The sequence below is a fragment of the Pyrgilauda ruficollis genome, unplaced genomic scaffold (assembly GCF_017590135.1).
Source record: "Pyrgilauda ruficollis isolate IOZ18807 unplaced genomic scaffold, ASM1759013v1 scaffold124, whole genome shotgun sequence".
NCBI lineage: Eukaryota > Metazoa > Chordata > Aves > Passeriformes > Passeridae > Pyrgilauda > Pyrgilauda ruficollis.
In genome coordinates, this window is record NW_024510766.1 from 867,883 (window position 1) to 881,312 (window position 13,430).

A 13,430-nucleotide genomic window follows, 5' to 3' on the forward strand; every position below is an offset into this window, starting at 1 on the left:
AAGTGTTTCACTTTCATGGACACGTGTGTGAGCATGCCCACACACGTAAGAAAACGTGACAATATTTACAGTAAAATCATGAGGTAACATCTGCCCCTTCCCCTGTTCAGCTGATCTCCAGTGGTTGTTTGTCAGGGCTGGGCAGCACAGGTCAGAGTGTCCAGACACAGCTGCTGAAAGCTAAGGACTGTAGTTCTGAATGCCAGCACCCAAGAATCGTCGCCTGTTTTGGAAGTATCAGACTTTTACAATTCACTTTCAGTACCTTCCACTTCTCAGCAGATCTCTAGAAATGAACTGGTTTAGCCAACTGCAGACGTTTAGTAACTCGTAAATGGAGCTCTACTGCTCTTACCCTGTCAGGTGAGACACGTTCTGGTGAGGAACCAGTGAGCTTTGCTGTTGTTGTGTTGATTGGGAAGCAGTCAGCTGTCAATACAGGTTTCTCCCTGAATGCCCCCTCTCTTCCCTGCAGCTCTGGCTTCCTTGCTCCTTTTTTGAGCAAGTTAGCTGCAGCCATGAATGTCCCAGATAGTGCCTTTCCAGTGGGGAGGCTCCTAGTGGATGGAAACTAGCCAGAACTTGGGGTTTGCTGCCACCTCTACTGATTTTTCAGAAAACTGTCTCTGCTAAGGAGAATACTCTGCTGAAGAGAGTGAGTTGAGAGACTTACTAAATATGCCTGTTAAAAATGGATAATAATTAGGGTAGTAAAGACAGAAAAAAGAAATCATCCATTCAGCAAAAGGACAAGTCAGATAGGTAGCCCTTTCATCAGAACTTCCCCTGAGCCTGCTCCTGGACTCTGACACACTGTCAGCATGGATCTGGCTGAGGTTTTCAGCTGCCTTCTGCATCTTGTGGAGCCCTCATTGCTCCTGCCCCCAACCCAGAGGTACTAGCATGGTGTTCACAGTGCTTGTTATCTGTGTGCAGCACCTCTGTATCAGAAACATGCCTCTGCTTTAGCTGAAACACTGGGAATGGCAATGGGGCTAATTTATCCGTGAACAAGCCAGCCTGAAGATTTTTTGTCTCTTTGCTCTGGGCAAACTTAACATTTTTAAGGAGGCATTAATGCAAACTGCATGGGGATAGGAGAGGGCTTATATTTTGTAATGGAAATTGATTGTTTTAGTGCAGAAACTTAAGGATCTCAGATTTCTTCAAGACATAAATGCTGTAAGAAGGGACTCCTTAGCCTGTGGATGAAAATAGCAAGGTGTTTACTGAACCAGCTCTTTCATGCAGCTCCTTTGGTAAATTCAGTGAGATTTAGATTTCATATCCTATGGGAGGAATGGATTTGAAGGTCTGCTTGGCACAAACCATTGTGAGAGGACACTCCCACACACTGTTGTTGGTTTTCTTTCAGCATCAGGGCTGAAGCAGCAGAGCCGGGGCACAGCTTCCTGCCAGGGGTGCAGCACCCACCACCACACTGCTGCTCTGGTTCTGTGAGCCTGTGTCTGACAGTGAGGGGAAACCCTGAGCAGTGCAGGCACCAACACCCGCTGAAGCCTTTGTGTTTGGTTGCTATATTTTCTTTTTCTTTTTTTTTTTTAATCCAGCCAGCTCAAACTTTTGTGCATTCTTGCTACAGCCACTGAAGTCTGTGTAATTGGAATTGTAGAGATACAGGCAGGCAATCCTCTCTCCTTCAAAATTCAGTGTAGACAGAGATATTTATTTTTATTACACTCTTTCTATCTGAGCAAAGCTTAGCTAGTGGCAGATTTTGTCATCTTCTGTGAGAAGAGTTTGAGATAAGACTCCCATTATCTTTGAGATAGTTTGGGAAAGCCTGTGAAGTGAGACAGTGGTACAAGATGAGCAATGATAAAAAAGTCATGGAGAAGGGAGACAAGTTGAAAAGACAGTTGAGGAGAAACAACAAGTGTGGGACCCCATGGTTACCTAACTTGCAGCTGGGTGGAGAGTAGTGATGCAGCTGTAAGTACATTTATCTGTGTGGCTACAGCCTCTCTTTTTGAAAAGGAGGCTTAAACAAAACCTTGATTTCCTGTGAATACTCAGAATCAAATTTCCTACACAAAAAGTATTCTCCAACACTTTTAAAATGTTATTCATGACTCCATGGGTGCTGATAACAAAAAGCTGGCTTTAAACCAGTGAGCCATGCCTGGCTTCAAGACAGAGCCAGTACAAGTTCCTTGTCTGCCATGTCAGATGGAAGCTGGTAACAGCAAGGCTTCTCTCAAAAAACCTCTTCCTGAGCATGGTAGGACTATACGCTATGCTGTCCCAGTTCTCTCTTGGGGTTTGTGATCTTATCTTACCCAGTGTTGTTTTTTTTAATTGATAACTCTTGGCTAGTCAAGATGCAAGTGTGTAAGTGTATGGAAGAGCATGTGTCACTTATCTCTCTGTTTTCTTCCTTGTGATATCATTTACATTAATTCATTCTTGTGGTTGCCTATTAAACCACCCTATTTCCACATCAGTTGGCCTGTTTCCAAAACATATCTCATAGAAATGCTGATACCTAGTTCCCTTAAGCTTGAAATTGCCTTAGAAGTGTTTAACCAAACAAACAGTTGGATTTTGTTGGTGTGTGAATACTTAAGGATTTAATTGCTGCATGAAGTGTAAAGCACAGAGTGCGCTCTGTGAACTCGGAGCAGAGTATGCTGAGATCACACCGCATAAGTCTCCAGCTGGGCTTGACTTGCTTTTATGGCAGTAAGAGGAAGACAAAACTGTGTGTACCTTTATTCCCGCTGCCCTAAGACTGGCTGGCACCAGTTCATGTGCGTGGCTGCTCATAGGTGTGTTGGTTAGTAATGGCTCAAACCCCTAACAAACACCACAGTAAATGTTGCTGAGCACAGTGCTTCAGTTTTCACACCTGTTTAACCTGAGGAGTGAGGAGGGCACGGCAAGATAGGGCAATATCAGTTTTCTAATTGCTAGTCTTGCAAACCCACCCAGGGGAAGGGAGGACTTTGTCCTGAGAATAGGCCGTGGGGGGGACGTGGGCTGCAGGCGGGCGATGCGCAGTAGGACACTGGGTCGGGGTGCGTTGCACAAGGACATCCACCTGGCTTTCACCCCAGTCATCGCTCTGCCGCATTAACAGCTGCACAAGAGTAATTATTTTATAACTATCATGAGCAGATCCAGTTCTGAGTGTACAGATCAAGCAGATCTGTGGAGCAGGAAGGTGACAGCTTTATGTGCTAGCTCGTGGGAGTAGACGTAGGCTTCCCAAAAAATGCCTGCGAGAGCTTGTCTTTGGGTTGGGTTGGTGGTTGGATCATAACAATTCATACACATGGCTCAGATATCCCAAATAAAGTATTGCTTCCCATTGTGATATTGGCCATAATTTGCTTCATTGCCTGGCAGTTTCAAATTATTTGACAATAAAAGTGTCAGCAAGCCTATAAAAGTAAAACACATGCTTAAAGGAAGATGATGCTTTATTTTTGAAAAATGGTATACAGTGACTTTATGAAGAAAAGAACTATGACTTTTTATAGTCCACAGTGTTCAAATTTAAAGTGTTACGCAAAGTGTTTCATGGTGCTTCACAGTCAAAGGTTAAGAAAGCTAAAATCAATATCAAAATGCATATTATTTTTCTTGGCTTGAAAGCAAAAAATATAACTATAAATCTGCATTTTGTGGTGCCAATATTCTGTGAAAGTAACACAGCCATGTCTTACTCATCCATTTTGTTTCAGAGGGAAAGGAGGGGAAAGGAGCTTTTGTTCTTCACGTTGTGCTTCAGTTCCAGCATTGACTTACAAACCTGTATTCATTTTAGAATTGACAGGACTTGAAATATCTCCTCCAAACTTCCCTCCTGGGTTCCTGCACGGGGAGCAGAGCCCCAGCTGGGTTGTACATGGCAGAACTGCTGCAGGGACTTGCTGGGAAGGGCTGGGGAGCTGCTGTGAGGAGGGGCATGTCCAGCCAAGCCTTTCTGCAATGCTGTGGCATGTCACACACGTTTCTCCTTCTTTTTGACTATGATACTGGTTTATGTGCAGAATGATTTAAACTTGTGGGTTTATGTTTTTCCCTGTGAAAGTAATTCAATGCTCTTAGTTATTTTTGAAGGTGGCTTATAAAGCAGGCAGAAGGCACCTTGTGTTCCAATGCTGTTGGCTAATGTTGGATTACTGGTACATAAGCAAGGCATTCTGTCAGTAGAGCAACTGGCACATTATCTGATTTTTCTTATACTTTGCATTGTTCAGTTTTAGTTAGTAATGTTTACAGTATTTTGCAATATGTTTTGTAGGAAAGATTATGTTTACACACAGAACTGAAGCCTCCATTGGGAGAGCTATGTCCATACTTCCAAGAAGTTTGGACTATTTTTGCTATGCGTCTTTTACTTATGGTATAGCTTCCTGGTCATTCTAGAAAATAAATTGAAACAGTAACATGAAATTTTCATGGGGTGCTCAGGTCTTCTGACTGTTAAATCTGCTTTATATGTCATGCATTTTCACCCTGAAATGAAGGTGTTTGTTGCTTTTGCTCACAACAAAATGATGCAAAGCAAGCTTAGCTTTCTCTCAGAAGGCTTTGAAAGATTGAGCTGGATTCCCTTTAGCTTCCAGCTAAATCAATGAACAGTTTGACATAAAACCTAATGTCTCTCTTTGGTCAGCAACACTCCTCTGTTCACCATCCCTTTCAAATGCCTCAGAAACCTGACAGCCTCAGCCATATCATCTCGTTGAAATCAGCAATTCACAACTGTGTTCTTGCTGGAAAAGGAGCGGTGAAAGGGTATTTTTAGAATGAGGTTTTTCATCATTCAGCAGAAGACAGAACTCACAGTTAAGTTTTGTTATACAAAATGTAAAGTATATACAATGCATATGTAATGACCACATACAGTCTGCTAGATGTGTAGCACTTAATTTATCTAAGAGGGAAATATGGTAGGGTAGGTAGAATGTTTATGATATTATTGCATGTGTTGTTCTGCTTTTAAACAGCTCTTAAGAGGTAAGCTATAGATCAAGATGCCTGTAGGCTTGTTTTCATTTCTGTATTTAATTTGTTTATATTGCTGCTACATTTGATAACAGTCCAAATAGCATTAAGTAGTTGTTTCTGTGTGTGACCCTTTAAAGACTACACTATCAGACAGGTAATTTTGTACATGCGGTTGAGAACAAACTAGAATGCACTAGTAGTATTTTTTTCACTAGCAATTTATCATCTAATTTCAGGGTAAAATAAATGTGTTTTTATAAGGAACCTTCTTTTAGAATTTTTTTCTGGTCAGTCAACAGGAAAAGATAGTAGCTGTCATACATTTTATTTGATATAAACGTGCTTCACCATTTATTTTGCCTGGCAAGCAAATATATGAAACCGGGATCTTCTCAGGCTCCTATTATTTTCCCAGTATAACTACAATATTTTGGCTATTTCCATGTCTTGGGCAACATTTTAGCTAATGGATATGTTCCCAACTGAAGTTAAATGGAAGAGAATTCCTGATAAGAGCCAAAATATCTCCCAGATGTCCCATTTGGTTTGGATGCTTTCTCACTGAAGCATACAGGCTGGATGGTGTGCTGTGATCTGTGGTGGAATTTGAAAGATCATCTTCCCTCATGTCTCCTCTTGTCTGGAAGCCAAGAGACCTGAACAAATGGTGCTTCCTAGCTGGTGAGCCTTGTTTTGGTCTACCATCAGCTTTGTGATATTTTTTTTTTCCCATTGCTCAGTTCTCCACTAATTCAAAAATTATTTAAGAGCCACTGAGTGATGAATGGGTTTCAGAAAATGCTGATAATTGTAAGGTTAAAGACATAGGTAAAATTCTGCCTCTGGTAAGTTCAGAATAACTACTTTGCAGGGTAAAATATACAATAAAATATACAAAGCATTGCAACTTCCAGTAGACATGTTCAGGAAGTTCTCAAGTTGCTAGTCACAGCTTTACTGTCACCATGCTGAATTGGCATTTACACTTTTAAGTGCAACAGAGCCACTGCAGAGCCCACAGAGCATCTTGAGACTTGATCTGTAACCTTGAAAGGGTCAGTCTGGGATGGGTTCAAAGACTTAGAACTGATCTCTTTCTTGTTGGTACATTGCAGCATGTAGCAGCTTCTTCCATGATTCCCAGTTGCTGCAACTACTTTTCTGTATCTGTAGATTTTTTATGTGCATCTTTAGTAATTTTTAGAAGTGAATCTAACCATAAAATCAAAACATAGGCAGTGTTGATAGTGTTACTGATTTTGAGGTTTGGCCAGGCTGGTTTACAGTTTCTATGCTGGTGTCCAATCGTGTTTTTTCACCCTGACATTTGCTGTCTGTTTTGTATCTTTTTTCAGCTAGCAACTCTCTGGGTTAACATTGCATATTCTGTATTTAAGTGAATGACTGTGGTGTGTGCATGAGCCTGGTAACACAGGTAGCTTTGCAGTTCTCTCTGCAGCACTCTCCTGAGGAGTTGCTCCTGCAGCTTTAAGCCTCGTGCAGCTCTGCAGCTGCAGCCACTGGAGCAGTTCCTGATGTTCCAGTCCTGCAAGTCTCTGCAGCTGAGCCTTGCCCAGTTTGGGGAGGCTGGCAAAGACTCCAGGCAGGACAGAGATTCACTCAGTGCAGAGATTTGTTCATGGAGGAAATTGTAGAGTGGATTTTAAAAGTTCTTGGAGTAAATCTTCATGTGTCTGTGTGTGCAATGCAGCAAGAAGAGTCCTAGCCCTGCTGAAATATTCTTTAGTTTTATCATGATTGCCTTTGTTTATTCACTGCCCATTGCTTTCAGTAGCAGTTGTGTTGGAAATGGTGATCAGCTAGAGCAGGGTGAGATAGCAATTTTTGTGGTAGCTTATATTCATACTTACCTAGTCACATATGCTGCTTGGGGGCAGAGCTACACTGCACAGTTTTCCTAATTGCTGCTGTAATTAGGACTCAGTGGCAGAGAGGGTGCCCCAGTGGAGTGTCCTGCCTTCTGCTTGTGCTGACTGACCCTGCTGTGAAAAAGCAGCAAGAGGAGGGAAACTCCAAGGTTTTCAAACACAGTGAAGGAAAATCTTTTTTCTTACGGTGATTAGCCTCTCATGGTTGTTTGGGGTGGTTGGAAGAAGACTTAAATTCATAGATTTCAATTCTGACTCATTACCATAGAAATCAGGAGGTCACACAAATACTATATGGAGATCAAAGCCTTGTATGTAAAATGTGCCTTCCTGTAATCAAATATGATGAACCAAGGAGGTTATTTGCTCAAGTGTTGTCTGGTCCAAATGGTTATTTGGTTATTTACTGATTTCTGATCCTGCTGAAGACAATGCAATGCCTTATCAAGAAGGCTTGAGAAACATAGCACTGCAAATGTCTAACATGGTTCTCACAAGGGTGTAGAGTCCCACTTGCTGTTCTTGTAGCTTGATTTCTGGCAGCTGAGCAATCAGTGGTGAGTTATTTATTCGTGTATAGAATAAATGACCAAGGGGTAAGCCAGTTTTTTTGGCCCTGTAAAAGAAAGCACTTCATTATTTGTTTCTTCTCCCTCTGATGCAGAAAGCTGTACTGTGTGTACTTCTATGGCTGGCTCTTTCCATAATCCTTATTCCATTAACATTTCTTTGTTAAGTGGGATTCTGTTTTGGATGTTGAATACTGTATGTGGTGCTAGCACTTTTCAGGAAAAAAAAAAGGGACATGTTTTTTCTTCTGAAAAGAATTCCTAGAAACTGGAACTGAGGAGTTTAAAGTGAATTCTTCCTGTACTTTTTATCTTCCTTTCTGTGTTCTCTGACCATTTCCATCCTGGACCAGCACAGCCCATAAAGGTTTCCATTTAAGCCTTATGGAATGCACCCTTCTGCCAGGAGATTCCAAGGGACTGTCATCCTGTTTTACTTAGAACAGGGTTCAAGCAGTTCAAGATTATATTGGTGATCTACCAAAATGTAGTTCTTATTGAGTGCAGAGCAAAACAAAGATCCACTATGTTCTACTATTTCTTTGGAACTAAATTTTCATTTCTTTCCCCTGTGTTTCCTTTTCAGCCTGTTTGATATGGGAGGAGAATATTACTGCTATGGCTCTGACATCACCTGCACCTTCCCTGCCAATGGCAAGTTCACAGCTGACCAGAGGGCTGTCTACGAGGCAGTGCTGAAGGCCTCACGGGCTGTGATGGCAGCAGTCAAGCCAGGTAAAAGATCTGTCAGCAGGAGGTAGCAGCATTCAGGCTGTCAAATCAATTATGTTTGCATTTTAGAAAGTGTTGGAAGGGAACAAGATGATAAAATTAATTTCCATGGTTAAGCAGCTCCTAATATATAGAAGTAGGATACACAACATTTTCCATACACTTTCAAAGACATAGCACAGAAACAATTATTAATACAATTAATAAGATACTTTAATCTTTTTTTTTTAAATTCCTTTCATCTACGAGTGACAGTTGTTACTCAGATGTGTCTTTACACAGCCAGCCATCTTTTCAGGAAGCTTATGCCAAATGCTGAAGTCAGAGTTCGTGTGAGCACATGTTGTGCTTCAGTTTGTTTCAAGTATCTTCTGTATTTTATGTGTAGGCACAATAGAAATCTTCTGTTGAAGAAGAGGATGGAGTGTGCATCTTTGGGAAGGATAATTAGCCTTAAAAAACTTAAAAAGCACTGGCTATTCACTGTATGCCTTTATATTGCAGGCAAACTGATTCAACAAATACACATTTTCATTTGAAACAACTGTCTGGCTTAATGAAAACCTTATTTTTCTCCCATTCTGCTTTCAGGCCAGCAAATAAATGTTTTAGAGCTAGCTGCTGCTGTAATTTTGTCACTGGTGAAGGTACTTGAGCATTTCTCAGTATTACTAATGGAACATCTTCAAGAAGAATGTACTCAATGCACAAAGCACACTTATCCTTTAAATGTGCTGCATTAGTCTTGAGTGCCTGAGCTTTCTGGATTGCCTGTTGGAACAGAAGCAATTTTCCTGTTACACAGGCTGGCAGCAGCTCTAGTGGTTTGAGCAGTTTGGAAGGGAGTGATGCCTTAAGTTTTAGCTTTCATATTTTCCAGATTCTGCATTAGTATATAACTCTGAACTTCATACAGAGTGTTAGCAAGTTCTCCTCACAGTAGTCAGATAAAACGATCCTTTTCCAGCCTGAGAACTGAGGACACCATTGCAGCTTCAGGCCCAAAAAGTGTAAACAGCAGTGAATTGAGAACAAACTGGGAGGATGAGACTTCATAACCTGAAGCTGTAATTGGACAATTAACCCCAATATGGAAATGGACCAAAACTTACAAAAGCGTGAAAACTCCTGATCCATTGTCCATCTTGGGTGTAGCCTTGGCCAGGCTCTTGTACTGCCCAAGGTGTATCCTTTGAAAGCCTTTTCAATAAATTCCTGTTTATTCCTTTAACTCTGTCTAGCCTCTGTTCTAGGTAGCCTCTCAAGGCATCAGGAGAAATAACACTTGGTGTTTATCTGCAAAATGAGACTATTTTGCTCTTTTAATAACAATATACATTCTTCATCATCTGCTGTTCCTCCCCTCAAGACTCACCTCTATTCCTCTTCACAGTTCGTGTTGCATTTCAGTGTCACCTTTAATTTTATGTAATATTTTTAGCAGTATTTTATGCTAATAAGTTGCAGACTGTATTCAGAATTTGAGAGCTAATATGATGTTGTGCTCAGGGTGGTATAGAGAATTTTTCAGTGTGCTGAACACTTTATTTACAGTGTCAGAAAATAAGGACATACTAAATTGAGTATTTCTGAGAAGTAGTTGCAAGGGTCTTTCTTTTACTAGCTTTGGGAGCTTGAGATCCACACACAGACAAATCATTCTTAATCTCTGGCAGAAAAAGGGACTGAACTTTCTGTTCTTACTGTTGTTCTGCCTGTTTGGAAGAACAGTGCAAATGTATTTATACTCTTCATGAGACTAGTAATGATGAATTTTGTATGTACAGAAAACGGTCTGTGGACTGGTTCATTGGTGTCATTCCTTTTGCTCTTCAGAGTGCAATGAAATGCAACCTGGACTCTTGAATTACAGATCCAGTTAAGAGTCTGGTAACATGCAAAAATTTTCACTATCTGAGAAATCTGCTCTTTAGGTCCTTTTTAAGATCTCCTGGAAGACCAGGATTCAGAAAAAGGAGAAATGGAAATGCTGACCTTTACAGCACGGCTAGTGTCACAGACTTGTCAGGCTGCTGAGAAACCCCAGAGCCCCTCGAGGGGCTGGTGCCATTGTCACTGCTGTCCAGAGGGAGACTCAGGGAGAGAGGCTGCAGCCTCCTTAAACAAACCTCATTTGGGAGCTCCTTGGCTAAAGCACTAGGATCTGCCCCTGGGGGAGCCAGGTACTGTCAGAGGGGAGCAAGAAATGATGACGTGAATTCACAAGAGTCTCTTCTCCCTGTAATACTTTGTGTCTCCAAAAGAAGAGGCAAGAGAGCTTGCAGGGTTAGAGGCACTAAATTTAAAATCCAGAGCCATCATGTTTCAGTGAGATTTTCTGGATTATGGAGCCTATGTTAATTTTGCTGTTATTTTTGCTAGTCTTCATTTCCCAGGGTTCCTAAGGTCAGAGGCAGCCCAGTACTGGTCAGGTGGCAGGAGCCATTCCTGGAGCAGGCTGGGTGAGAGTGGGCACAGCACAGTCAGCAGCTGTAGGAAATGCTGTTTATCTCCCTAATTGTGCCTCGTGGCAGGGGGTCACAGGGCACATCTAGTATGTTAATGATTCCTGGGGTCTTTCTGACTGCAAGATAGGGAGGGAGTACTTTAGGGAGAGTCACTGACCAAATACTGGGTTACATAACTGTGTTTAGGGAAGGACACAGCTTGATAGCAACCTTAAACATTCTGTAGTATAAGTGTGCTTGATTTAGAGATTTTAATATCTTTTTACAGTTTGGCACTCATGTGAACCTAATTAACTTTTGAGTGCGCATACTTTCTGAGCAACAATAGACCTCCTAATACATTCTGTGTATATTTCTATATACAAACAGTTGTTATAATTTTTAAAATACTCCAAAACATTGTATTTCATTATAGAGAAGCATTCATCTGCTACATTCTGTGCATGGTCCAAATGTACAAACAGCTCTAATCATATATATGGGTCTCTTTACCTTAGAGCTCCAAGAACAGAATTCCTTCTGCAAGGCAAATAATATATTCTGAAAGTCAAGAAACACTCTCTGTGGTATTACAGCCCAAGTTCAGTGCAGTTGTCACAACTTCTGCCACAAACAAAATCTGTTTAAAATAAAAGGGGAGGAAGACTTACTCAGTTTTGCTTAATCAGCAGTTTTGAAACCACTGAACATGGAGCACTGATGAAGACAGTGATGCTTGTCACTGAAGAGAAAGTCAGAAAAGTGCACTTGTGTGGCAGTGGGCTAATTGTCTACAAAGTCAGGCCTATGATCCAAGATGTCAGAGAGGAATGTTGCATTTCTACTTAGGGGATATTCTTAATTGTGTCAAGTCCATCTGCATTAAATTTCCTCTTCCACAGAACTAAAATACAGGGGCAGATGTGCAGAATATTGACACTTTCATTTCCTTCAGTGGCTGAGGCATTGTCTATTTCTTTCTCAGAACAGTGATTTGAGAAACAGTTTGCTTTACAGATATATGCTACATAGAAAGAATAGTTTAAAAAAAGTGAAATTGTAAAGCATCGTGTCTCAGAGTATTCCAGAAGTTAGTGTCCTATTTCTGTACTCTTTTTTAATCTCACTGAATTTGCCAAAGGTTGAGGCACATTAAATGCAGTCCTGGAGCACATCTCCCAGTTCACTTTCATCTGAAATGAATTCAATTCATGCACTTCAAAATTCCACTGTGTACACAAAAACACAGTAAGTGGGGACAACCAAGAGATTTCACCTCCAAGGATGATTGGAATTAAATGTTCCTGTAGATACATTCATTGTTTCTCACTCTGCTGTCTTCACACAATGCATATAACAGTAAGAGCTGAGCTAATGAGCAGCTATTCAGTAATTTAGTTTAACCTTTTATTCTATGCATGGCCTGGAGCTGTTTATTGCCTACTGTTCAAAACCTGCTCTGAATCCAAAATTATCAACGTCCTCACCAGTTTTTCTCAGAGTGCTCCTCATAACAGCACACAGGTGCTGGGCAGGCAAGGAAGTTTGCTTGCACTGCATCTTAATGATGTGCAAGTGTGCAGCAGTCCCCCTTCTGCAGGCAGGAGCCAGCAGGTTAAGGAAGTTAATGTAAAAGCTATTGACTCATTTGGGATTCCAAGATGGAAATTCTTCAGACTCAAGATCATTTTTAAGAGAGTTGAACAGTGCTCTTGCTCAAACCCCAGCTGTTTTGACCTCTGTTACAGCTGCTGAGTGCCCAGCCTTTCTGCAAATTGCACTCCAGATTGTCAAACCAAACTCTGGTAAAATGAAAGAAAATTATTAAGGAAAAAATGTAAAATATATTTTTAAAAACCCCACTGTTTGAAGCAAGTTGCTTAGCATCCTGCAGGGAACCTGAGTCTGGTGCAAGAAAGGTTGCTGATTACCAGAGGCAACTTTTAGGTATGTTTGCCATGCTTGCCTGCTTGTGAAGTCTCTTGGGTTTTATCTTGCTTGTTTTCAGCTTTTATAACAGATGGAAGAGGAGTTATATAATGAACAGAAATCTTCAGTGGTTTGTCAGGAGCTGTGCTTGCCTCAGTGGTTGGAGTCTACTTTGGGTGGCCCTAAAAGTAAATTATCTTGGAGCTTCCTGTGGATTTGCATCTTGTGGTTGGTGGGAAGCTCTGCTTGGTCTGGTGGAAGCTTTTCCACTGGTACTTCTGAGGCTCTCCTCCATGGCTGTAGTAACACATGAATGGAAGTGGCAGTTTTGCTTGCATGAGGTCTTCTGTCCTTTAGCCAGCTGCCTTCATTGCAAAACATAGCCCCGGGTCTCTTCCTCTGGCAAGTGTCACTGAATATTTTTTAACATTTTTAAAGATTTTACTGCAGGACTGGAATAGGCAGCATCATCAGAAGGGCCTAGGTACTATTGAAATCCTGTGTAAAGGAGTAGATGTTCATGTCACTGAAGGACTGAACCGTAACACGTCAGCACCAAGGGGCCAAGCAAAGCTCACACAGACACTGTCAGTGGATATTGCTCAACTCTAGAGTCCTTGATGCTATAACCATAAAATTACTGCTTTTAGTGTAGCTCTCCCCCACCCCCATAATTGCCCAGGCTTAAAAAAGCAAACTCTGGTGGAAAAATAGTATTGTGTAGCACACCCTCAGTAGGCATGAGGCTGCTGAGGGCAGTGGGGAAGGGCGGTGTGAGGTCTCAGCTCTGATGTCTGGAGCACCTCCAGTGGACACCTCTCTTGGCAGCAGCTGAAAGCCTAAACTGCAATAGATTAGACTCTTCTGGGAGCAAGTTGGACATG

The 13,430-nt window shown here is 41.5% G+C and overlaps 1 protein-coding gene across 2 annotated transcripts in view; it reads left to right on the forward strand.

The window, feature by feature from the left end:
• The window catches only part of PEPD (peptidase D), a 145,737-nt gene that overhangs the window by 99,899 nt on the left and 32,408 nt on the right, over positions 1–13,430 (forward strand). For both annotated transcript variants that reach the window (XM_041490575.1, XM_041490574.1), the window contains one exon: positions 8,025–8,173. In XM_041490575.1, the coding sequence (XP_041346509.1) occupies positions 8,025–8,173 (149 nt within the window). The remainder of the gene's footprint in view (positions 1–8,024; positions 8,174–13,430) is intronic.